We start from the raw sequence: 26,680 nt of genomic DNA, 5'->3' as shown, positions 1-26,680 counted from the left end.
GCGGAAGTGGGGGAGGAAGAAGAGGGATGAGGAGGAGGGAGTTGGAAGGGGAAGAGGAAGGGGGCAGAAGGCAGAAGAAGAGGGGGAGGAGAAAGAGGAAGAAGAGTAAGAGGATGTGGAAGACAGACAAGGGGAGGAGGAGGAGGGCGGGGAGGAGCTTCGCCGCGGCCTGCTCCGCCCAGCGAGGTTCCGTGGCCACATGGCTTCGGTCTCCTCTGCGACCTTCTTGGGCCACGGGGCTCGTTCCCTACTGCAGTTCCTGCGGCTGGTGGGGCAGCTCAAGGTGAGCGGGCGCCAGGCCCGGAGGCCGCGGCCGACCGGGCGGGACTGCGGGGCGGCGGAGCTTCCGGCTCCCCGCTGGGCCCGCGGCCTTTCCCCTTCCTGCGCTGGGTCCGCCGCGCGGAATTCGGGAAAGGCCCCAGTCCAGGGGATGTGGCTGCGCCTCGCGGACGGTGGACAGAGGAAGAAGCCGGAGGGGCAGCCGGGCCAGCTGGGACGGCGCGCAGTCTGAGCCTAGAGCTCGGGGCCGCGGGGGCCGCGAGCTCCGCCCTGCAGCCGTGCCAGTTCCCAGAGAGCAGCCGGCCTCGCCCTTCCTGCGCTGAGCTTTTCCGGGGCTCAAGACCCCAGAACCACGTGCGTGTGTGTGTTTGTGTGTGTAGGGTGGGGCTGCTTCTGAGCACGGGTGGAAAGAGTAGAATCTGTCGGCTCTGCAGATTTTAAGTGGAGCGCTTTACCTCTGTCTCACAGTTACTTCCAGAAACAAGACTTTTCTCAAGGCCACCCCCCAAACAGTATTTAATGTCATACACATGAGTTTCATCATGTGCGTCTTCCCCGTCTCTCTCCCAAGTTCAAAGTAAATTATCTGTTTCATGCCACTCTGACTACTAGTTATAACATTCCTTAGCGATGTAGAATTCTGAGGAAGAAATGCAGTTTCACAAGATGAGGTTATGATGTGAATAAAAGGAAGAGTCCCGGCACGTGGTAGCATCAAGCAATTAGAAGTGCCCTTATCCCTTGTGCCTCAGAATTTGGAAGCCTATCACTCGTTCACGTTCAGAGCCTTCAATACAGTGTTTTCTGCTTGTGTAAGATTATTTGAAGGCAAAAAGCCACAATTCTTGTAGTTAGGAAAAATGCAGTTTTTGGGGTTTTTTGTTTTGTTTTGTTTTGTTTTGTTTTTTTAAAGAACTTGCATATGTTCCGTCATTATACATCAGTAACAGAGTAATCTGACGAATGGACTTTGTGACTTATCTCTCTCTGTCTTCTCCCCCTTTCATTCTCTGAGCTCTCAAGTTCATTTGATTCCAGATGTCTATCATTTTAGCTAGTTTAGCAAAACATTTTGTAATAGGTTCTGAAACTATGACCCGGTTTCTGTGTGTTATATCCTGGACATCTCTTGAAGAGCATAGCAGATAGTTAGTATTTGGTTTTTAAAACTTTTTTCTTCTTCATATTTATCAGAGAGTCCCACGGACTGGCTGGGTATACAGAAATGTCCAGAGGCCGGAGAGCGTGTCAGATCACATGTACCGGATGGCAGTTATGGCTATGGTGATCAAAGATGACCGTCTTAACAAAGACCGGTAAGCTGAGCTGGACTTTGATGCTCGTGAGGGATTCTGGTCTATGGGTGTGCACCCGTTTTTACCACTGAGACCCGTGTCAAATCCTTGTAGGTTAGTTTATAGGTCAAGAAAAATTATTTGAAGCAAACCATGCATATTTAGGATGTGGGTTGTGTTGCCTCCGTTGTTGTAAACTGCAATCTGGGTTTTATGTTGGCAAGTGATAGAGCCTGCCTAGGGTATCAGAGGAGACTTAAGTGTGATATTGGGGCCTTGAAGGTGAGTGTGTTATGTCTAAAATTCTAGCATTGTATTAGTACACTGTGTGCTCTTTTCTAGTGCCTTTTATGGATAGTAGCATACATTGGTGAGGCTCTTTTTGGAGTTGTATGTGCAAGACAGCTGAGAAAGAGGTATCCTCTCCCCCTTCATTCAATTGACAAGTGTTAAAATGCTTTTTGAGCACAGAACAAAAGTAAGTTTACTAGCATATAAGAGAGTAAATAAATCCCAAGTGACTTACACAGGCCCAAAATAACTTCTATAAGAAGTGAAATATAAGTTATAGTCGAAAATGTTAAGTATTGTAAGAGTAGGGGAGATCACCTGTTCTTGGTTGATCTTTATGGAGGAGGTGCAATCTGAGTTGAGCTCTAGAGGGTTAACATAGGCAGAGAGGTAGGAGAAGGCACTGCACGCAAAGAGAAGGGCAGATAAACCAAAGCCCTGAGTGTAGGAAAGTAAAGGAGTATTTTGCAAATGAGAAATAAATCAACTTGACTGCAGCAAAGGGTTCACTGGGGAAGCCTGAGTAGTCCTCTGTTACTCAGCAGATGGTATGGAGCTGAGGAGGTTTTTGGCAAATAGTACAAAGTGAAAGTGAAGTCCAATAGAGATGCAACTTGGAGTAGTCTGGGATTTGAACTGGACCAGAAAGAGAGTAGACGCAGGGAAATCTCATAGGACACTGTTGGGCCTTGTATTGCCTCGGTAGTATGGGAGGCTAAAACATACTGGCCCGATGGGGCATTTATCTCATTACTTGACTTCATGTTTTGATGATGATTATCACAACTACTATTCCTTAACCACTAATAATCATAACCACTTATTGAATGATTCACACGTGTCAGGAACATGAAAGTTGTTAAATGTAATTTTTTTTTTTTGAGACAGAGTCTCACTGTTGCCCAGGCTGGAGTGCAGTGGTACAATGTCAGCCCACTGCACCCTCCGCCTCCCAGATTCAAACGATTCTCCTGCCTCAGCCTCCTGAGTAGCTGGGATTACAGGTGTGTGCTACCACACCTGGCTAATTTTTTGTATTTTTAGTACAGATGGGGTTTCACCATATTGCTAGGCTGGTCTCAAACTCCTGACCTCAGGTGATCCTCCTCCCTTGGCCTCTCAAAGTGCTGGTATTACAGGTATCAGCCACCACACCCGGCCTATTTATCAGCCTTTTAAAGTGAGATTTCAGAGACAAACCATTTAAGAAAAAAAATTCATGCTAACAATTTCCCCTACACTCACATGTATTTTATTGAATATGAACTAACAGTTTTGATCAGAACTGTTGTAGGCTGGCAGAATGTAACTACTTTAGAAAATACTACATTAAAATACTCTGTTAAGGTGGAGAAAAAAAATATATTTTATGCAATTTTGGAAGAGTATAGAGAAGGAACTTGTAGTGAATATAATTCTGTGTAATTTTCAACATTTCTTGCCTGATCAGATGTGTACGCCTAGCCCTCGTTCATGATATGGCAGAATGCATCGTTGGGGACATAGCACCAGCAGATAACATCCCCAAGGAAGAAAAACATAGGCGAGAAGAGGTCAGTGTTGACTGTTGACTCTGCAAAAAACCACCAGAAAAACCTGTTGCTGAAGCAAAGCTAAGTTTATGAGACCTGTTGCGGTTAGGGAGAATACTGCCTTGATAGTCTTAGTAGTGTCTTAGGAAGGGGAAGGTCAGGGGAGGATAATTTTAGAGATTCAGGGCCTGGGCTGGAGAGTGTTAATATGGATCTGACAAGTTAGGCAACTAGCTGGGATTGCACAGTTTAGGACATAATAGATTTAGATTAGTAAACATATGAAGGAAGGTCGTAATGAGTTTTGAAGAGTAAACTGTTAGTGTTGACTCTGTTTTAGGGGTTTACAGCCTTATCTTCCAGAAGCAGGGATTTTCTGGAGTAAGCAGCAGATTGGATTTTGCTTGTTGTGTTAATCTGTTCTTTTGTAGCGTTTATAAAGAAATACCTGAGGCCAGGTAATTTTTATTTTATTTTATTTTTGTTAATTTCAACTTTTATTTTAGATACAGGATATATGTGTAGATTTGTTACATGGGAATATTGTGTGATGCTGAGGTTTGGAGTACAGATCCTGTCACCCTGATAGTAAGCCAACAGGTAGTTTTTTTAACCCCCCTCTCCCTCCACCCTCTAGTAGTCCACAGTATCTGTTGTTCCCTTGATTATGTGTATGTGTGCTTAATACTTAGCTTCCACTTACAAGTGAGAACATCCAGTATTTGATTTTCTGTTCCTGTGTTAATTTACTTAAGATTATGACCTCCAGCTCCATCCACAGTGCTGCAAAGGACACGATTTCATTCTTTTTCATGGCTACATAGTATTCCATGGTGTATATGTACCACATTTTCTTTAACCAGTCTACCAGTGATGGGCACCTAGGTTGATTCCATGTCTTTGCTGTTGTTAATAGTGCAACAGTAAAGGTATGAGTACATGTGTCTTTTTGGTAGACTGATTATTTTCTTTTGGATATATACTCAGTAATGGGATTGATGGATTGAATAGTAGCTGTAAGTTCTTTGAGAAATCTCTAGACTGCTTTCCATACTGGCTGGACTAATTTACATTCATACCAACAGTGTACAATCATTCCCTTTTCCCCACAGCCTCACCAGCTGTGGAGAAAAGAAAGTCTTTTTTTTACTTTTTAATAGTAGAGTAATTTATAAAGAAAAGAGGTTTAATTGGCTCACAGTTTTGCAGGTTGTACAGGAGGCATAGCACAGGCATCTGCTCCTGTTGAGGGCCTCGGGAAGCTTCTAATCATGATGGGAGGCAAAGGGGGAACGGGTGCATCACATGGCAAGAGCAAGAGAGAGAGGGTGGGGAGGTGTCACACTCTTTGAAACAACCACATCTCATTTGAACTAATTGATCAAGAACTCACTCATTATGAAGGGGATGGCGTTAAACCATTCATGAGGGATCCATCCCCATGATCCAATACCTCCTTCTAGGCCCCACCTCTAACACTGGAGGTCACATTTCAGCATGAGATTTGGAGGGGACAAACATCCAAACCCTATCACTTGTCTCATCCTTAACACAATAAGAGGGGTTTATGTCTGCTCCCAGCTTTGTTTAACACAGGGACAGAAAATTGTGTTGGTTTCAGTTCTCCCTAATATGTAGCTGTAGATAGTATAACTTTCATTAGAATTGTAGAAATAGCTGGAATTTAAATGAGGTTGTAGGAAATTCTCCATGCTAAATAAGCTCTTTGGAGAGAAGTTCTATAAATCACAAATCGAATCATTATTATGATTATTATTTAGTAAATTGTAAGTTACTCCTTTAACTTAGGGGTTGAAGGTAAAGAAAAATCAAATATTTGTATTAGAAAGAAATGAATAACATCAATAATGTATTAAATTACCATCAATTTGGACTCTAAACCCAGAGCCCAGGGCAAACGAGGAAGATGTGTTTGAAGCAGAAGTTGGAAAATGAAGGAAGCCTTTTTTGAATGCTGAATGGTTGGTTTTCAATTCAAGAGTTATTGCTAGCTACTTTTATTGGAGGCCTAAGAGATTGGTCCTAAACTGCTGAGTAGTAGGAGTCTTTATTGAGATGGTTTAACAGGGCAAGTAGGCTTAAATGTCTATTCTCAGAGCTGGGGAGACTGGAGCTTGTAGGGAAAGGAAAGAGAGATCAGACTGTTACTGTGTCTGTGTAGAAAAGGAAGACATAAGAAACTCCATTTTGATCTGTATTTTGAATACACCTATAGACTAACAGGGGCTCAGTAGCCAGCAGGATTTTTGCCCTCCAAAGGTAAGAAGGGCCACAAGGAATGAGGGTCCCAGTTTAAGAGTTCCAACCTACCCAAAAGTATAGGCACAAGGGGAATCGTATAAGGAATGTGTTCGTCCTGCCAAAGTTTAGGTCCAAGATACAGGCTGACCAAGACAGGAAAAGGGGAGGAGTCTAAGGAAATGTTTCTCTATATGAATCTGCACTGCTATGAGTAAAGAACTGTTCTGTTGACTGGCTGAATTAATATAAAAAGAAACCAATTAGTTCGAGATTCTGAGTTGCAGAAAGGAATTGGCACCTGAACCAGAGGATGGTGAGTAATGAAGTATAACACAGAGGGAAAGGAAGGGAAAAAATTCCTCAATTATACAGCTCATTGCAGGATAGTTTTATTCAAGGGTAAGTCTGGACATTGTGGATGAGAAATCATATTCTAAAGTACCAGTGAGTCATCGAAGTCCTTAAAGTGAAGAGAAGGCAAGGAGAAATGGGGCCCAGAGAAAAAAGACAGACTTCCCCCTGGAAGCACACAGTGAATTTGAGATTCACTCCACAGAGGAGCAAGTCAAAACCTTCTGGAGAAGAACCAGTCAGTGTGAACCATCTCCAACAACTGGAAATGAGGAAAATCTACGACTGTTCCTACCAGAGCTGAGTCGTGGCTGGTGACACCCCATGGACAGGCACAGAGGGGACCTGAGCAATCAGAGAGGGTACTGCTGCCTTCCAGGATGCTATTTCCTGGCTTTGATGAAAAACCTTTCCAGCCTCATTAAACCTCCTGACTGCTGCCCACTCCTGCTGATTCACAGGGGAATCAATGTCATAAGCAGAAGGCAATGGGGAAACATCTTAAAGAATCACAAGGTCTTGGACAAGAAACCAAAGGTTTGGAGAGCACTGATGTTCTATTGCCTCTTCCTGCTGCTAGTCAGGATTTGGGAAGAGAGAAGAAAATGAGGGAGGTGAACAATTCTTTATGCAGATGGTGTTTATGAACAAGATTTGGATGTCTGAACCATGCATTAAGATAATTAAATGAGGATTTCTTGGCTCCTGGTGGAATCTGCCTAATGAGAACCAGGAAACCTCATTTGCCCTTGCTGGCTAGATCATTGAGCCTCTGAACTGAAGTAGGAGGGAGAAAAAATACAGTGGTCCCTCAGTATGTATGGAGTATTGGTTCCAGGACCCCCATAGATAACCAAATCTGCAGATGCTCAAGATAAAATGGTGTCATATTTGTATATCACCTGCACATATCCTCCCCTATACTTTGTCATCTCTGTTTTACTTATGATACCTAATATAATGCAAATGCTATGTAAATAGTTGGTAACACTGTATTGTTTTTTATTTGTATCATTTTTTTTCATTTTTTTTTTTTTTTAAATCTATGGTTGGTTGAATCCATTAATACAAAACCGGCAGATATGGAGGACCAACTGTACTTGATAAACCTGGAGGGCTGATTGTTTTGGAGAAAAGTGGGTATGAAGATGAAAGGGAGAATGAGGGCATAGAAGAAGCAAATTTAGAAAGGGGGCCAAAAGCAATACTTGTAGTCTGGCCTCATTCCTAAACATATTAACATACACTTGATATTATAATGCAAGTTGATAAATGATGTCTGATAAGGATCACCGTGATCTAGTGAGGTAGAACTTGAAGCTGGAATACAGCAGTGGCAGGTCATATTCCTTTGCAAAGGGAAAACCTTATTGAAACAGAAGGCAGAGTCGTGGTATGCATGTGTCTGGGAGGGTTAAAGTTGCTAAAGAACTGGGAGATTACAGCGAGAATGGAACTTTATTATAGAGTGAGCATGACAAGAAGGAGAAAATGAAAAACATAGCAAACATGTATAGAGTGCTTATTATGTGCCAGATTTATAAAGTGCTTAGTATTGGCACATAATAAGCACTTTATGTGTATTAACTGCTTAATCCTTATGATCCTCTTAGGTAGGTACCATTATTTGACCCCATTGTGTAGATGAGAAACCTGAAGGACAAAGAGGTCAAATGATTTGCTCAGGGTTCCACAATTAGTATTAATAAATGGCGAGCCAGGTTTGAAACCCAGTCTGGATCTGGTCTTCAGTTGACTGCTACACTTTTCAGCCTCATCAGTGTCTGAATGATGAATAATACCTTCCAGATACTTGTCACAAAACTGACACAAAATATTTGCCGAAAGCTTCATTCAGCTCAGCGCTTTAGGCAGATTTTTGACATATTTTGCTAACAGAGGAAAAGGCTAGGGAAGCTGTCACTCTAAATCTATGTCTGAACAACAAGGTGAAACTCAGTATAGAAGTGGAAGTGGCAGGGCTCATCGCTTGCCAGGAAGGGAAAGACTAGCATACTTAGCTGTGTACCCTGGACCTGAGCCATGTTGATTTCAGAGGGTTCAATTAAAAAGGTAGGCTTGATTCTGGTATATGCTGCCAAACAAAGAATATTAACTCTCTACGAGGTTGCAAAAATGCAGTTCTGATTGTGTGATAACAAATACCAATCAGCCTAGATTCAGAAAATCATAGTTCAGTTTCAGGAAGAGAGCAACAACGTAGTTGCTGTTTTGTTTTTTAAAGAATATGGTGATTTTAAACAACAAGAAGCCTATTAATAACTTAGTAATTGGACATCATCACCAAAAAGCCAAATCAGTCTTACACTGCTCTTAAAGGAATATAGTATCTACCATGAGGAAGGTGATGATTCCATTTTCTTCCACCTTGGTCAGATCATACATAAATCACTGTATGCAGTTCTGGGTGTGTCGTTTTAAAGAGAATAAAATAGCCTCTTGTCAGAGCAGGACTTTCATATTTGCATTCTAAAGTTGAGATTTTCATATACCTGTATGTACATATGATTTAGTTCTTTCTTTTCAACTGGAAGTAGTTGACAAACTTGTGTTTCTGGAATTATGTAGAGAAAAGCAATCTATAAAGACACAGTTGATTTGTGAAAATATAAAGTATTTTCTCAAGTATTCTTGGCTGAAATTTATGAAAAAGAAACAAGGAAGAATGCATGTACAACATAACACTAAATTTCTTCATACTAAGGGTAGTGTGATGCTACCACTCTATAACTCAATAAGCCATTCAAGATGGTGATGTTATTTATAAGAGTGGATTGTTGACATTGGCAAATGTGGTTTGCTCTGGAAGCAGTTGTATTCTGTAACTTTTTTTTCTCCCAGTAATAAATAAATATATACACAAATGTCCATTGCTTTCCTACAACTCACTATTTTATTTTATGTAAGACCTTTATATTGCCAAAAATGGTTTTTATAGCCATATTCCGTTCAAAGAGCCTAGCTTCTGTGGTTAGAAGGACTGAGGCTAATTAAAAGGTATGGAATGAAGGTGGTGAAGGAATTTGAAGCCATTTGAGAATACTGGAGTAATTCAGAAATAAAGGAAGGATACTGGAGTAACTCATAAATAAAGGAGGAGACTGGAGGATAAGGGTAGCTCCTGAAATCTTTGGGACTACAAAGTACAGAAAGCCTAGAAGTACAGGACAACCTCTACTCTCTTATTTCGTCTTTGCTTTTCATTAGGTTTTGGCTAACTCTCACGCTTCTCCTTGTGGTGGGGAATATGGCTTCTCTCCTAGCCTCTGCTTGACAAATGCAAATGGCCCCTGAGTGGCCTGGTTTGAATTATAAGGTTATCTCTTGGACCAGTCACTGTGGCCACAGATAGTCCAGCCCAGTGGGGTCACTGTCCACCTGTTTGACATTGTGTTTGTGGGTGAGAGAGGAAAGCAGGAGGGATGGGTTAGGTGTGGTAGAAGAACTACAGGGAAAATTTTCAGCTTGATGTAAGAAAGTAATTTCTGCCAGTACTGCCGAAAGCCATGGGGCAGCCTCTTGAGGTACTAGGCTTCCTCCCACTGCATACATTTTTGGAAAGAGAATAGAAGTGTTCCATGATGCTATTGAAGGGTTCAGATACTACATGGATGGTTTAGCTAATTGCTGTTTAATATCCCTTTTCAGCCTGTGAGTCTGTGAGCCTACAAAATTCTATCATGTAACCTTATTTATGTTAATGGCAATAATTACTCATTTGTGTTGTACTTTACATCTTGCAATAAAAACATATTAACAATAGAAAATGAATATACAAAAATCTCTTTGAGCTTTGTAATTCAGTATTCCTTTCCCATTCTCCCCACTCAGGTTTGTTTTGAACTCTCGTATGCTTATGATTGAAATGTATGTGGGTATGTTGTGATTTATCCACAGATGTAAAATCCTTGGAACACCTCTGATATTTTTGTAATTGTCTCATGACCTCTTCATTGTCCTTTTCTATGTCTGTTGTGTTGTAGACCACAAAATAGGTGCTAAGCAAAGCCCATATGAATGATTACACTTATTTTTTTAAGGTATACAACTGCCTGCTTTCCTTACAAGCTATAAATATTGTCCAATATAGGCCAGTTTACTCTGCTGCCCCTGTGGGAGTTGTTTGTAAGAATCCGAACCTATTTGTCTTTTGCAGAGTAGTTGTTAACTTTGATAAATGTCAATATAATTAAAGTAATGGTTTGATATTTCAGGAAGCTATGAAACAGATAACCCAACTACTACCAGAGGACCTCAGAAAGGAGCTCTATGAACTTTGGGAAGTAAGTATATATAATGCATTACTGTTTTTAATTTCTAACTGAATTTATATGGCTCCCTGATGCTGTAGTTGACTTAGATGATCTTAACAAGGGGTCCGTAACTTATTACTGTCTGGTTTGTGTCTGTTTGTCACTTCCCAGCTGCTGCAGAAATTTCTCCTGATGGATAGAAATTTTGTATCTCTCCAAGTTCCCCATTTCCCTCGCCACCCCAACTCCTGGCACTTGACTCACAGCCTTGGATTTCTTGCTGCTTTGCCCACACCCACCCATTTTTGGTCCTTGAAAAGAACATGGACTTGGGGATAGTTCAGAGCTGGGATTGAATCCCACCTCTCCACTTTGAAGTTCTGTGACCTCGGCACGTTTCCCCCGCTGAGTCTGTTGCTCATCTGTAAGACCCTGGAGGGTTGTTAGGGTTGGATGAGGTCAAGGTGAAGTGCCACAGAGATGCGTGGCATGGAACAGGGCTCTACCAGTGCTCACTCCCTTCCCAGTGCTGCTGACAGTGAAGGGAGGTTGGGCTGGAAGGAAAGGGCAGGTTCAGCTCTTTTTTCCCATTGCTTCCCTCTTCTGCTGTTGTCTTTCATTTGTGAAGGGGAAAAAAAAATTCCCATTTCCAATTACAGTTTCTCTCTTCCAGCCAGTCCACACTGGCCCTTCCTTGCTTGAGCTCTAAGCCTCCTCTTATTTGTGGATAGCCTTCCCTCCCACTCTTACTTTTCACATTTTCTTCAAAGTCCATATTCATCCTCCTGTCTTAGAGCTTGATCTTCCACCTTCCCTTTCTACACTCAGACCCCTTCCACTTTGCCTCTGCCAAAACTGGCAGAATTTCCTGTCTTACTGCCTCATGTGTTGGGTCAGGTCGTCCCTTGTCTTAGGAGTGAGAGGGGAAGTGCCCAGGGTTGAAACCCTGTACAACTCCCTCTCCTAGAAATGCCATGTAACGCTCAGATTCTGTATGGCACTGCCATTTTCTGTGGTTTGGGTTGATGATGGGATGAAATAGCCATTGTAAGGCATTCAGGTGTGATGCAGAGACCAGAGCCTTGCAGCCAGAGACCTGAGTTTGAATTCCAACTCCTATTTACACACCGACGTGTGAGTTACTTGACTCTATTTAACCTCATTTTCTCCGCTAGAAAATGAGAGTCATACAGGTTCCCACACTCTTATCCCCAGTTATGAAATTTGAAAAGCTCAGAGAACCAGTTTTTAGGAAATTTGACCTGACCTGAACTCATTAGGCAGCAAATCTTACCTGAACCAACATGAGGCTAGAGTCCTCATCCATCTCTCTTGGCATGAAAATTAGTATTCTTTGATGCAGAAATCTTCATCCAGTAACTGAGTGCTGTCCCAGACCTCACTAGAGGCGTGACTTAGTATATAATGCATGTACCATATTATTTTTCTAAAATAAGAAAATGCTGAAATCTGAAAGCTCTAGCCCCAGAGTTTAAGATGAGAGATTGTAGGCCTTCAATACCTATCTCATTGAATGATCATGAAGATTAAACCTGGCAAAGTATGTGTGGTATCTAACTTGGAACCTGGCTCAGATGGTACCTGTATACTGTACTAGGTACTGTACTAGGTACTAGGTACCTGTATACTGTACTAGGTACTGTATATGGTACTAGGTATAGCAAGGTTTCTTTAGAAAAGTGTGCCTCATCTCAAAGTATATACTTTCAAATGAACTTTCAGAACATTCCTTATATGTTGGGAAATAATGGAGTGGAGTTAGGTTGCATCTCATACATAAAAGAAAAAACAATAGCACCTCATGTATTGTCGCCTAAGGGGGAAACACTCTTGTATTAATAATCTGAAAAACTTCTACAATAATTCGTACCTTTGTGCCTAATTATTGTAAACATGGTAGCAGTTATCTATCAAAATATTTTCTTAGCTATCAACAACTGGTGAAAAACTACTGCAAAATTTACTGTAGTGTCCTCCAAAGATAAATGCTACAAAAGCTATTTAGAACGGCTTTGACTTTGAATAAATATAAAACACAGAGAATTAAAACACTTGGTAACCCCTAAACAGGTAACAATTTTACTATCTTATAAATGTCATTGGTTGAATTAATGAAGCCTGATAAAGATTTCTCTCCAAAAGCAAAAGGAGGATTCTTCCTTGCCTTTTTGTAGCTTTTGGTTATCGCAGTCCTTGTTTCGCAGACACATCACTGCAGTCTCTTCCCTGTAGTTACATGGTATTGGCCCTATGTCAGAACCCATGTCCAAATTTCCCTCTATTGAATAAGGGTCCACTCTCATCCAGTAAGACTGCATCTTAACTTGATCACTTCTGTCGAGACCCTGTTTCCAAATAAGGTCACATTCACAGGTCATCTTTATAGGCTGTAGGTGTACATACATTTTTCAACATAGTATTCAACACAGTACACGTTTCTGTAATAATTTATGCATTTGATACTTCATGTCTGTTGTTAGTACATAAGCTTCAGACTTCCAAGGTTCAAATAGTGACTCCCCTGTTTACTAGCTGTGAGATCTTGAGCAATTTACTTAATCTCTATGCCTCAATTTCCTCGTCTGTAAAATGAGGATATAATTGGCAATATATGAGGCAATAATTATAGGGTTATAGGAATTAAAGTAATTAATATACATAAAGCAATGAGGATACTGCCTGGCACATAGTAAGCTCTATTTTTCTCTGTCTCCAGTCCATGTATCAAGGTTTTTGGTTTAAGAAAGTAGGGTCATTCTGTACCCATTGAGCTTAGAATAGCATGTAACTAACATAGAAAATGACAGTTGATTGGTTTTAGAAATGCTAATTACAACTATTTATCACTTTAAAATGTTTCTCAGCCCAGAGGATCACATCTATTTGCAGCCATTAAACATCCTTGATGATAATTTATCTTTTATCATAGAAGGTGAAATCACATTTCACCAAGCCAAGAAAAAACATTTTTTTTTTCTGAAAGTATCACAGAAAGATGTCTACTCCACCACCTGCATTTTGCCTTAAAGAAATGTCCTTTTCAGCCCCAAGGCATGAGGGGAGCCTCTCCTGCATGTGAAATGCCTAGCATTCCCCACCGTCCTTGGATTGTTTCTAACCCCAAGTTTTCTCTCCACATTGTCAGAAGTTCAGTCAATTGTAGATACAGTTAAGTTAACAAGTACCCTTTTAAAAATGTCTCCCCCCAATTCATTCTTCAAAGTACAGGTGGGGCTTGATGTAGAGCAGCATGAGGACCCCAGGACCCTGGAGGGAGAGTTGCTAGGAGGTTGGAGAGGGGAAGATGCAAAAGATAAACTTTCAAGAGATCAGCACTTCACTCAGGGCCAACATTTGCCCCAGTAAGGAGAAGGAAATGTTTAATCTCACTGTTTTCCTTTCCTCTGCTTATTTAGTCCTCCATTTTCAGGACCTAGAATTTGAATCTCCGGCCTGCTTGGACTCCTTGCCCCTCTGTTTCTTCGAAACCCCAATCTGAGTCATTTGGTCACATGTCCTCTCCTGTCCTACCAGAAGGCTGCGAAACACTGATTCAGAGTCTCTGTGCCTGGGGACTGGGGTCACAGCTGCCCTGGCCACCAGGCTCTGCAGAGCCTCAGGGCTGCTAGAACCCCATCAGTGGGCCTCAGGTCACCTCCCTGCCCCTCTCTCTGCCTCCCCTGTCTCTGCCCCACATCAGCTGTTCAGCCCTCTCTTCAAGCATCTACCTTGCCACTTCTCCCCTGATTTTATAGCAAGTATTCTTGCCTCTTCCTTCTTTAAGAACATAGACGCTGTCAGATAGGAAGTTTTCCAGCTTTTTAGAAGACTTGCGAATATGTTCACACAACCCTGTTTCGGAATAATTTTCCCTGAATGCCACATTTCCCTACTTCTCTTCACAACTAAACAGGTGAGGAGTTGCCTGCACTTCCCGCTTCTGCTGCCTCACGGCCACCATGCTGTGACTGACAGGCCCACCAGGCACTGCTCTTGCTAAGGTCACAGCCGGCCTTCATGTGGCTGAATCTGGCAACCCCGCTCTGCCTGTGTGCTGCCTGACACTGTGGCAGCCTGAGGTGTTGCCACTCCCCTGCTGAAAACCTCATCCCTCAGGTCATGAGATTGTCCTCTCCTGGTTTTCTCTGTGCCTTTCTGGCTGTTTCTTTTTTCAAATGTTCCCCTCCTTCAACCTACATCTTCAGAACCTGTGTCTTCCTCTTGGGGCCATGTCCTTAGCCTTCTTTTCTCTCCACACCCCTCCTGTGCCTCAGCAATCATGTGCTGATTGCTCCATAGATTCTACTGAAAAACCTTCCTCCTAAACCCCAGACACGTAAATCCAGCAGCCTCCTGAACAGCTCCACCTAATCATCCACAGGAACCTTGACTCAACAGCTTCACGCCTGTACATGTTCTCTTCTGCCATTTATATTATTTTTAAAGCCTTTTATCGAGAAATAAAAAACTCAAAACCATGCAAAAGCCCAAGAGTAGCATAATGAGTTATTAGAAAGATAACTTTCTTCTAACTCTACAACTCAGGTAAAGATTTAGAATTTTTTCATTCACCACAGAAGCCCTTCCCTGTGCCATGATCCAAACACCCTCCCCACCCAAATTAACTACTACCCTGATTTTCACAGATATCCTAGAATATCTTTAAGGTTTAATCACTTAACTCTTCATTTCTAGATATTTTAGTTTAATCATGCTCACTTTTTTTTAAAGCTTAATGTCTTTTAAATTTCCTTTAATCTACAGTCTCTCCCTTCATTTCTTTCTTTTTCTTATAATTTACCTGTTGAATCCAGACCATTTGGCCTATAGAGTTTCCCATAGTTTCCCAGTTGCACACTTGTGGTGCAGGTCGTGTTCCTCTGTTCTCTTATTTTATACAGATTGGCAGCTGGATCCACAGACTGGATCAGACTCAGGTTGGAACCTTTTGGCAAAACTAAGGGGGCATATTGGATTCTTTTGGTCATGCACTACATAATGACTAGTTTTTCTTCATGCTTACATTCCTTAATACTTCGGGGCTTCAGAATGGTAATATTCTAATATTTTATTTTTGTTTTTATTTATTAGCTGAAATACTTTTGTGCTTCACTCTCATCTACTCTGATTACAGTTCATATAGGAAATAATGCTTCTTCGATAGCAGAAATGGCAGGGTGTTCCAGCTTCATCTTGAGCATATTCCACCCTGACCTCCTGTTTTGCTTTTTGTTTATTTTAAAATAGCAAATGGTATTTCAAGACCACATATTGAGCATTATGGATGGTCATTGTACATATAATACCTTGTGAGTTCATACTGATGTTTTCAATTCAACTTCAGTACTACAGAGGTTTTACTTAACCACTTCTCTATTATGGTACATATCCTTTTTTCCACAACAGGAATTCTGGCTATATAGTACAGAGAGGATGCTAGCATTAGAATGTTTTATACATACTCATTTGCTTTATCCTTCTTTACACATGAACCAGTCTCAGAATGACAGTTGTATACACCACCATCATTAATTCTGATTACTGAAAACAATTTTTAAAATGGTTTTGCCTATACTATCCCTGAGTCACCCTATTTTTTTAAATAGTTGTACTATATCTACATTGTTAAAACATTTCACCATTACACACTATAACCTTTTCCTTTTTAACTGCATTTAGTTTTACTTCTACAGGTAACCATATAGTTATGTTCAGCACCAGTCCTTATGTCAATTTCTCAACAGTTTTGGTTTTCTGAGACTCGTTGCCTAGTAGATTCCTCATGAAAGGCTCACAGAACAGTATTCCTTCTTCTTGCATGTTATTAATAGTTTCTCTGTGTTCTTTATACTTGCAAGTCAGTTTCACTGCATGTAAAATCTTTGCTCCCAGTTTCTTTTCTTGAATATCTTAAATCAGATTATTTATATCAAAATAGAAGTAACAGATTGAAGATTTAAGGTCCCGGGATCCTTATACTGCTGTACATCAAGCCTCACCTGTACTTTGAGGGACAGATGGGGAGAGACATTTTTAAAAGGGTACTTGTTAAGCCAACTGTATCTCCAGTTGACTGAACTTCTGACAATATGGAGAAGCTGTCGAAGTCTGATCATAATTTTATTTTCCTTAAATGCCAGATACTCTTTTTACATAGGTGTCCAAAGGATTTTTTTTTCTTTTAAGTCTGGTAATTTTATTAGGATGTATCTTCATGTTGCTCATTCTGGGTTAATATCCTTAGGTATTTAGCATGCATTTTCAATATATACTTTGAAATTTTTTATAAAAAATTTAATTTTAAGGGTTTCTTGAGGTATAGTTTTCCTTTTGCTTTGCTTTTCTTTTTTCTGGGACTCTTCTGTATCTGTATGTTGGTTCTTCTTTGCCTGTCTTCACTATTTGTCACCTTATTTCAAACCCTTTATATCATCTTCATTTCTGTTCAACTTTTAAACTTATCCTCCTTTTCCATTTCTATTTCTCTTAAGGCATTATTTATCATATTTAATTACCCTTGTGTTCCTTATTGCTTAGTTTCTAAAACAACCTTTTATCTTACATTTCACTGTTTTTATGTTGTTCTTCTATGTCTTATATCATTTTCTTTTTTTTTTTTTTTAATACTTCAAGTTCTGGGATACATGTGGAGAATGTGCAGGTTTGTTACCTAGGTATACATGTGGCATGGTGGTTTCCTGCACCCACCAACCCGTCATCTACATTAGGTATTTCTCCTAATGCTATCACTCCCCTTGCCCCCTACCCACTGGCAGGCCCCAGTGTGTGATGTTCCCCTACCTGTGCTGATATGTTCTTATTGTTCCATTCCCACTTACGAGTGAGAACATATGGTGGTTGGTTTTCTGTTCCTGTGTTAGTTTGCTGAGAATGATAGTTTCCAGCTTCATCCATGTCCCTGCGAAGGATATGAACTCATTCTTTTTTATGCCTTCATAGTATTCCATGGTGTATATGTACCACATTGTCTTTTTCCAGTCTAACATTGATGGGCATTAGAGTTGGTTCCAAGTTTTTGCTATTGTGACTAGTGCCCCATTAAATGTATGTGTGCATGTGTCTTTATAGCAGCATGATTTATAATCCTTTGGGTATATTCCCAGTAATGGGATGGCTGGGTCAAATGGTATTTCTACTTCTAGATCCTTGAGAATTCGCCACATTGTCTTCCACAATGGTTGAACTAATTTACACTCCCACCAACAGTGTAGAAGCATTCCTATTTCTCCACATCCTCTCCAGCATCTGTTGTTTCCTGACTTTTAATGATTGCCATTCTAACTGGCATGATATGGTATCTCATTGTGGTTTTGATTTGCATCTCTCTAATGACCAGGGATGATGAGCTTTTTTTCATATGTTAGTTGGCCACATAAATGTCTTCTTTTGAAAAGTGTCTGTTCATATCCTTTGCCCACTTTTTGATGGGGTTGTTTGTGTTTTTCTTGTAAATTTGTTCAAGTTCCTGGTGGATTCTGGATATTAGCCCTTTGTCAGATGGATAGATTGCAGAAATTTTCTCCCATTCTGTAGGCTGCCTGTTTACTCTGATGATGGTTTCTTTTGCTGTGCAGAAGCTCTTTAGTTTAATTAGATCCCATTTGTCAATTTTGGCTTTTGTTGCAATTGCTTTTGGTGCTTTAGTCATGAAGTCTTTGCCCATGCTTATGTCCTGAATGGTGTTGCCTAGGTTTTCTTCTAGGGTTTTTATGGTTTTAGGTCTTATGTTTAAATCTTTAATCCATCTTGAGTTAATTTTTGTATAAGGTGAAAGGAAGGGGTCCAGTTTCAGTTTTCTGCATATGACTAGCCATTTTCCCATTTATTAAATATGGAATCCTTTCTTTATTGCTTGTTTTTGTCAGGTTTGTCAAAGATCAGATGGTTGTAGGTGTGTGTCTTGTTATTTCTGAGACCTCTGTTCTGTTCCATTGGTCTAAATGTCTGTTTTGGTACCAGTACCATGCTGTTTTGGTTACTGTAGCCTTATAGTATAGTTTGAAGTCAGGTAGCATGATGCCTCCAGCTTTGTTCTTTTTGCTTGAGATTGTCTTGGCTATATGAGCTCTTTTTTGGTTCCATATGAAAGTAGTTTTTTTTCCTAATTCTGTGAAGAAAGTCAATGATCGCTTAATGGGAGTAGCATTGAATATATAAATTACTTTGGCCAGTATAGCCATTTTCACGATATTGATTCTTCCTATCCATGAGCATGGAATGTTTTTCCATTTGTTTGTGTCCTCTCTTATTTCCTTGAGCAGTGGTTTGTAGTTCTTCTTGAAGTGGTCCTTCACATCCCTTGTAAGTTGTATTCCTAGGTATTTTATTCTCTTTCTAGCAATTGTGAATGAGAATTTGCTCATGTTTTGGCTCTCTGTTTGTCTATAATTAATTGGTGTATAGGAATGCTTGTGATTTTTGCACATTGATTTTGTATCCTGAGACTTTGCTAAAGTTGCTTATCACCTTAAAAGTTTTGGGGCTGAGATGATGGGGTTTTCTAAATAGACAATCATGTCATCTCCAAACAGAGGTGATTTGACTTCCTCTCTTCCTATTTGAATACCCTTTATTTCTTTCTCTTGCCTGATTGCCCTGGCCAGAACTTCTAATACTATGTTGAATAGGAGTGGTGAGAGAGGGCATCCTTATCTTGTGCCAGTTTTCAAAGGGAATTCTTCCAGCTTTCACCCATTCAGTATAATATTGGCTGTGGGTTTGTCATAAATAGCTCTTGTTATTTTGAGATATGTTCCATCGATACCTAGTTTATTGGGAGTTTTTAGCATGAAGGGGTGTTGAATTTTATTAAAGACCTTTTCTGTATCTGCTGAGATAATCATGTGATTTTTGTCATTGGTTCTGTTTACGTGATGGATTATGTTTATTGATTTGCATATGTTGAACCAGCCTTGCATCCCAAAGATGAAGCCTGTATTTAGGATAGTTAGCTGTTCTTGTTGCATTCATCCCTTTACCATTATGTAATGCCCTTCTTTGTCTTTTTTTATATTTGTTGGCTTAAAGTCTGTTTTATCAGAGACTAGGATTGCAACCCCTGCTTTTTTTTCTTTCCATTTGCTTGGTAAATCTTCCTCCATCCCTTTATTTTGAGCCTATGTGTGTCTTTGCACGTGAGATGGGTCTCCTGAATATAGCACACCAATGGGTCTTGACTCTTTATCCAATGTGCCAGTCTGTGCCTTTTAATTGGGGCATTTAGCACATTTACATTTAAGGTTGTTATTGTTATGTGTGAATTTAATCATGTCATTATGATGCTAGCTGGTTATTTTGCCCACTAGTTGATGCAGTTTCTTCATAGTGTCGATGGTCTTTGCATTTTGGTTTGTTTTTGCAGTGGCTGGTACTGGTTTTCCCTTTGCATATTTAGTGCTTCCTTCAGGAACTCTTGCAAGGCAGGCCTGGTGGTGACAGAATCCCTCAGCATTTGCTTCTATGTAAAGGATTTTATTTCTCCTTCACTTATGAAGCTTAGTTTGACTGGATATGCAACTATGGGTTGAAAATTCTTTTCTTTTTCCTCTTTTTTTTTTTTTTGAGATGGAATCTTGCTCTTATCAGCCCGGGCTGGAGTGCAATGGCACAATCTCGGCTCACTGCAATCTCTGCCTCCCGGGTTCCAACAATTCTCCTGCCTCAGCCTCCCGAGTAACTGAGATTACAGGTGCTCACCACCCCGCCTGGCTAATTTTTGTATTTTTAATAGAGATGGGGTTTCACCATGTTGGCCAGGCTCATCTTGAACTGCTGACCTCAGATGATCTGCCCACCTGGGCCTCCCAAAATGCTGGGATTACAGGCATAAGCCACTGTGCCTGGCCCTTTTTTTTAAAGAATGTTGAGTATTGGCCCCGACTCTCTTCTGACTTGTAGGATTTCTGCAGAGGATCTGCTGTTAGTCTGATGGGCTTCCCTTTGTGGCTAACCCGACCTTTCTCTCTGGCTGCCCTTAACATTTTTTCCTCCATTTCAACTTTGGTGAATCTGACAATTATGTGTCTTGGGGTTTCTTTTCTTGAGGAGTATTGTTGTGGTGTTCTCTGTATTTCCTGAATTTGAATGTTGGCCTGTCTGGCTCGGTTGGGGAAGTTCTCCTGGATAATATCTTGAAGTGTGTTTTCCAACTTGGTTCCATTCTCCTCGTCACTTTCAGGTACACCAATCAAACATTTGGTCTTTTCACATAGTCCCATATTTCTTGGAGGATTTGTTCATTCTTTTTCATTCTTTTTTCTCTAATCTTGTCTTCACGCTTTATTTCATTAAATTGATCTTCAAACTCTGATATGGTTGCTTCCCCTTGATTGATTTGGCTGTTGATACTTGTGTATGCTTCACGAAGTTCTCATGCTGTGTTTTTCAACTCCATCAGATCATTTATGCTCTTTTCTAAGCTGTTTATTCTAGTTAGCAATTCCTGTAACTTTTTGTCAAGGTTCTTAGCTTCCTTGCGTTGGATTAGAACATGCTTCTTTAGCTCGGAGGAGTTTGTTGTTACCCACCTTCTGAATCCTACTTCTGTAAATTTGTCAAACTCATTCTCCCTCCAATTTTGTTCCCTTGCTGGTGAGGAATTGTGATCCTTTGTAGGAGAAGGGGCATTCTGATTTTTTTGAATTTTCCGCCTTTTTCTGCTGTTTTTTCCTCGTCTTTATGGATTTATCTACCTTTGGTCTTTGCTGTTGGTGACCTTTGCATGGAGTTTTTTGTGGTTGTCCTTTCTGTTGATGTTGATGCTACTCCTTTCTGTTTGTTAGTTTTCCTTCTAACAGGCCCCTCTTCTGCAGGTCTGCTGGAGTTTGCTGAGAGTTCACTCCAGACCCTGTTTGCCTGGGTATCACCAGCAGAGGCTGCAGAACAGCAAAGATTGCTGCCTGTTCCTTCCTCTGGAAGCTTCGTCCCAGAGGGGCACCGCCTAGATGTCAGCTGGAGCTCTCCTGTATATGGTGTCTGTCGACCCCTGCTGGGAGGTATCTCCCAGTCAGGAAGCATGGAGGTCAGGGACCCACTTGAGGAGAGAGTCTTTCCCTTAGCAGAGCTTGAGACTGTGCTAGGAAATCCACTACTGCCTTCAGAGCCAGCAGGCAGGAACATTGAAGTCTGTTGAAACTGCACCCACAGCCGCCCCTTCCCCCAGGTGCTCTGTCCCAAGGAGATGGGAGTTTTATCTATAAGCCCCTAACTAGTGCTGTGGCCTTTCTTTCAGAGATGCCCTGCCCAGAGAGGAGGAATTTGGGAGGTAGTCTTGCTACAGCGGGTTTGCAGCGCTGTGGTGGACTCCACCCAGTTAGAACTTCCAGCAGCTTTGTTTACACTCAAGCCTCAGTAATGGTGGATGCCCCTACCCGCACCAAGCTCGAGCATCCCACGTTGACTTCACGCCACTGTGCTGGCAGCGAGAATTTCAAGCCAGTGGATCTTAGCTTGCTGGGCTCTGTGGAGGTGGGATCCACTGTGTAAGACCACTTGGCTCCCTGATTTCAGCCCCTTTTCTAGGGGAGTGAGCAGTTGTGTCTCGCTGGCATTCCAGGTACCACTGGGGTATGAAAAAAAAAAACTCCTGCAGCTCGCTCACTGTCTGCCCAAACAGCTGCCCAGATTTGTGCTTGAAACCCAGGGCCCTTGTAGTGTAGGTACCTGCGGGAATCTCCTGGTCTGTGGGTTGCAAAGACTGTGGGAAAAGCTTAGTATCTGGGCCAGGATGCACCATTCCTCACAGCACAGCCCCTCACGGCTTCCCTTGGCTAGGGGAGGGAGTTCCCTGACTCCTTGCATTTCCTGGGAGAGGTGAAGCCTCATCCTGCTTCGCCTCGCCCTCCATAGGCTGTACCCACTGTCTAACCAGTCCCAATGAGATGAGCTGGGTACCCTAGTTGGAAATGCAGAACATCACCCGCCTTCTGCTTTGGTCTTGCTGGGAGCTGCAGACCAGAGCTATTCCTATTCGGCCATCTTGCCCGGGGAATCTCGTCTTGTATCATTTTCTTAATGTCTTTTATCTGTTTCTGAAATACAGATTCGAGTTCTCTTTTAAAAATGTAGTATCTTTTTTTTTTTTTTGAGACGGAGTCTCGCTCTGTCGCCCAGGCTGGAGTGCAGTGGCCGGATCTCAGCTCACTGCAAGCTCTGCCTCCCGGGTTTACGCCATTCTCCTGCCTCAGCCTCCCGAGTAGCTGGGACTACAGGCACCCGCCACCTCGCCCGGCTAGTTTTTTGTATTTTTTTTTAGTAGAGAAGGGGTTTCACCGTGTTAGCCAGGATGGTCTCCCTGACCTCGTGATCCGCCCGTCTCGGCCTCCCAAAGTGCTGGGATTACAGGCTGGAGCCACCACACCCGGCCAAATGTAGTAACTTTTTGGTATGTCTTTTTGACACAAATTGGCTGTGAGATGTTATTTTGCTGCTTATTCTTTTTATCTTATGGGATAGCTATTAGCTATATGGGATATGACCTTTCTGCCTTTCTGTTGCTTATTTTGATTGGCAGTTAGTTTTACTGAACTTTGAAGGGAAATTTGGTTCAAGTTGCTCTTTTTCTTTGTTTTTTCATTTTTATTTATTTTTAAATTGACAAAAATTGTTTATATTTATGGCTCACAACATGATATTTTGAAATATATAAATATGGAATGGCTAATCAAGCTAATTAACATATGCATTACCTCACATACTATATTTTGTGGTGAGAACAAGTTGCATTTTTAACTTCAGAGCTGCTTCTGCTTTTGTTGTTGTTGTGATTTTTTAAATGTAACATTAAAAAAAATGTGGTGGCTTGCTTTTAGAGATGTTCTCCTGGCTTTGTTCCCCTTCCCCTTTTTTATCTGGGTCTTTTTTTCATCAGTGTTATTTGTATCCCACTCAATTTTGATTTTCTTCCCAGCAGTTTCTCCTCATGTGGGCCCTCTCCTGGAAAGGAGCCCCAGCAGGTCAGATTGGAAAATTCACTAGGGCTGGGCTGTCTTTGATGTAAGCTCCTTGTGCTCATCCACTATTGGAGTGGGCAAGATCCCTCCCAGTGTCAACTACTGTTCTTAAAATGTGAGATTTCTAGAGAAAACCTTTTGGCCCTTTTGAGATTCTCCTATTCTCAGGTCCATCAGACATTAATCCTCTTACTCCCATGCTGACGTCATGCAGGGCTTATGGCTGGAGGTGGTTGTCTCTACTTGCATATATTTGGACTTGATTGGAATGTCATGTCCCCCAGTTTTTGATTGGGTTTTGCTATTTCTTTGCTGTGTCAGTTTTTGTCTGTTTCTTCTCTTTTGCTGACCCTTTTATCATGAACCTAGTTACTCAAACCAGAAACTAGGCAGTCATTTTCAGTTTTCCTTCTCGTTTACTTTTATATTTTAGTTCACTTCTTTATCCTTAATATTTCTTAAATCCTACCACTTCTTTCCATTTTCACTGTTACTATCTTACACCAGATTCCTATAACATCTCTGCTAGTGCTACAGTCTTAGAATCTGATCTCTCTGTCTCCAATCTAGATATTATCCACCTGTAGTTAGTGACCTTTCTGAAATGCAAATCTGAACCCAACTCTTCCTGACATTAAGAGCTACTTGCAATAATTTCTCCAAATGCCAATCTTTTTTCTCACCCCTAGAGTTCTGTCTGTAGTATTATTTTGTGTGCTTTGCCATTTTATTGGAGAATGCCTATATCATTATTTTTTGAGAGAAAATTTCAATAATTTATATTTCTTTTAAAAGAAACCTGTAAGTTCACAAGAACTTGTTATAAGATGTATTGTATTTCCTAATGGTCTTTAAATATTTTTCTCACTTTCAACTTTCAACAGAAAAAAATAAATTCTAGACTGCTATGCCTGGAGTATTCCATTTTCTTTTGTGAAATCATGAACTTGAATTTATTAAACATAAACATATAACTGTGAATGTGAATAAACAAATAAAATGAAATTATTTTTAAGTGCCTTTGAGATAAAGCAAAGTGTGTTTGGTTCCATATTTAAATGATTCCCCTGCACAGTTCTCAGCTTTATCAAATCCAAGTAGCTGCCTTTATAAGAATAAGCATGTAATAAAAACTAAGAAACCTTTAAGTGATTCATATCACATCACCCTGCCAAGAAACCATGACAGGTTTATTATCTGAACACATCTGGGGTAGAATTACAAACAAGAACTTGGCAGGGAAACCATTTGGGAGCAGTTTGGTCTTAATAGAAGAATGAATCTATATAGTATTAATTGGGACTTGCAGTTGGGTGGCAAGCATCATTCTATAAGAAGCAGACCTCCTGGAGCTTCTTGTTCGAAGTCTGCACTGCAGAGGGAGGGACCAGTGGGAAGAGAAAGGTAAAAAAACTGCTCCCACCCACCACATTCACCACCCTCCTGCTGCAACACATGCACACACCAGTGCATGTAAACCTCAGATCTTGGCTGTGTCCTCAATAGTCTTAACCCAGAGAAACTTAATTAAATCTACCCTATGTGGAAAGTAAGCAGAGAGATTCCCAGGTGAAGTGGTAACCAAAAGTAAATGATAAAGCTAGAAATTCACTTACAAATGACAAGGAAACCTGACATGAAATGGAGAGGGAAATACAAGTTTGAGAGGCATGAGATGAAATATCAGCTTGAAGTTAAAAATATCTAAACTACTTAGGTAGATTAAAGAATAATGATCTGAAAATGAAGACAGGTATTAAACAGGAAGAAAAGATCTTGGAAGTACGTAAGATGAATACATGAGACTTCCACAGCTTCTGGTAGAATACTTAGGATGGAGAGCACATCTTTCTTGTATAGAGTCCTGGTGTTAGGCTGTGAAATTACAGGAGAAGCGTCTCTGAAGGATTTCTAAACAGTAGAGAAATTGGGCCGATACAGAATGTACTTGTAGCTGTCACTCTGATTTCTGGTGCCAGAGTCAGAATTTTCCCGGGATACCCTATTATGCAGTGCTAATCTTGCTGCTTTAATTGTCCCTTTACTTAGGAGTACGAGACCCAATCTAGTGCAGAAGCCAAATTTGTGAAGCAGCTAGACCAATGTGAGATGATTCTTCAAGCATCTGAATATGAAGACCTTGAACACAAACCTGGAAGTCTGCAAGACTTCTATGATTCCACAGCAGGTACTCAACACCATTTTCAACAAGAGTCCATTTTAGTTTGGCTTACTCAGTGTAGTGACCAATGTTAACATTAGGGAAACCCACTGTTAGTACCCTTATCTGACCCTTTCACGTGGAGCATCTAAAAAGAAAGGGAAGGAAACATTCGGGTAAGAGGTTGAGGATAGGAAATAAATGGAATAGAGTTTAATGTGGAATGAACAGTAAGCAACAACAGACACAGGCAAGAACAGACTGTGAGAGAAGAGATGTTGGGGTGAACAGTCCCCCATGCTAGCTGTCATGGACCTACGATAGCTTAGAGCTTGGTTGCTACCAAAGCAGAAATCTGGGGAGGTCTGAGGAGCAGGGATGACAGTACAGATCAGCCAATTGAAGTGTAGAGGTGTTTACAAGAGAGACACCTGCATCCTTGTTTACATCCTGAGCCGGCCTAGCCCCTCTGATCTTCCTCCTTGTCTTTTCATATATAGGTGCTTCATTCTCCTTACTTAATTGCAGGTTTGGGATGGGCAGCGATTGTCGTCAGCTTTCTGAGCTCTCACACCTGAGTTTTCCCATAGTTCCTGGTAGAGGCACTCAGGAGCCTGGTGAAGTTTCCCCTAGCTCTGCCTAATTGATGATTCCTTGCCTGAGTCTCATCCTTATTCTCAGTTGCACCTGGGGTGACAGAGAGTAAATCCCAAGTGGTCCCCTTCGGCCCCTTCCCAGGACCTGCAATCTCCTTCTGCTTTGGAGTGAAGCATGGGTCAGATCACAGACTAGAGCCCCCAGTGAACCCTGGGATCAAGCTGGGGAAATGAATGTACTCTCTTGTCAATATGGGAATGTATTTTTTGCTGTTCTTTTGCTTTGCAGGAAAATTCAATCACCCTGAGATAGTCCAGCTTGTTTCTGAACTTGAGGCAGAAAGAAACGCTAACATAGCTGCAGCTGCCAGTGAGCCACACTCCTGAGACACTCTCTAAATTGCTGCACTCCTGTAAAAAACATTATTTTTCCATTTCATTGTATTGTGTTTTGCCATTGTTGGTCTGTTGATTTCCCTAGATGTGAGTCTGTTTGTTTTCAGTTGTCTGGACTTCAGCAAGAAATGTGATATAACTTGGGCACTAAAGCCACAGAACAGGAAGCAGTTATGAAAGTGCCATGGATGAAGACTGGAGGGGGCAGTGCCTGTTTATGAACTAAATAAATAAATATTAAACACCTAAAA

The 26,680-nt window shown here is 41.1% G+C and overlaps 1 protein-coding gene across 1 annotated transcript; it reads left to right on the top strand.

Moving 5' to 3' along the window:
• HDDC2 (HD domain containing 2) lies at window positions 1–26,680 on the top strand. The gene is made up of 6 exons (XM_025383839.1): window positions 1–283; window positions 1,474–1,595; window positions 3,316–3,418; window positions 10,246–10,314; window positions 25,326–25,464; window positions 26,323–26,680. Exons 1-6 carry the CDS (start codon window positions 200–202, stop codon window positions 26,418–26,420), a joined length of 615 nt encoding a protein of 204 aa, XP_025239624.1. The 5' UTR covers window positions 1–199; the 3' UTR covers window positions 26,421–26,680.

The sequence above is a fragment of the Theropithecus gelada genome, chromosome 4 (genome assembly GCF_003255815.1).
Source record: "Theropithecus gelada isolate Dixy chromosome 4, Tgel_1.0, whole genome shotgun sequence".
NCBI lineage: Eukaryota > Metazoa > Chordata > Mammalia > Primates > Cercopithecidae > Theropithecus > Theropithecus gelada.
Note: the sequence above shows the minus strand (reverse complement) of the source record. Positions and strands in the feature narration are given on the sequence as shown.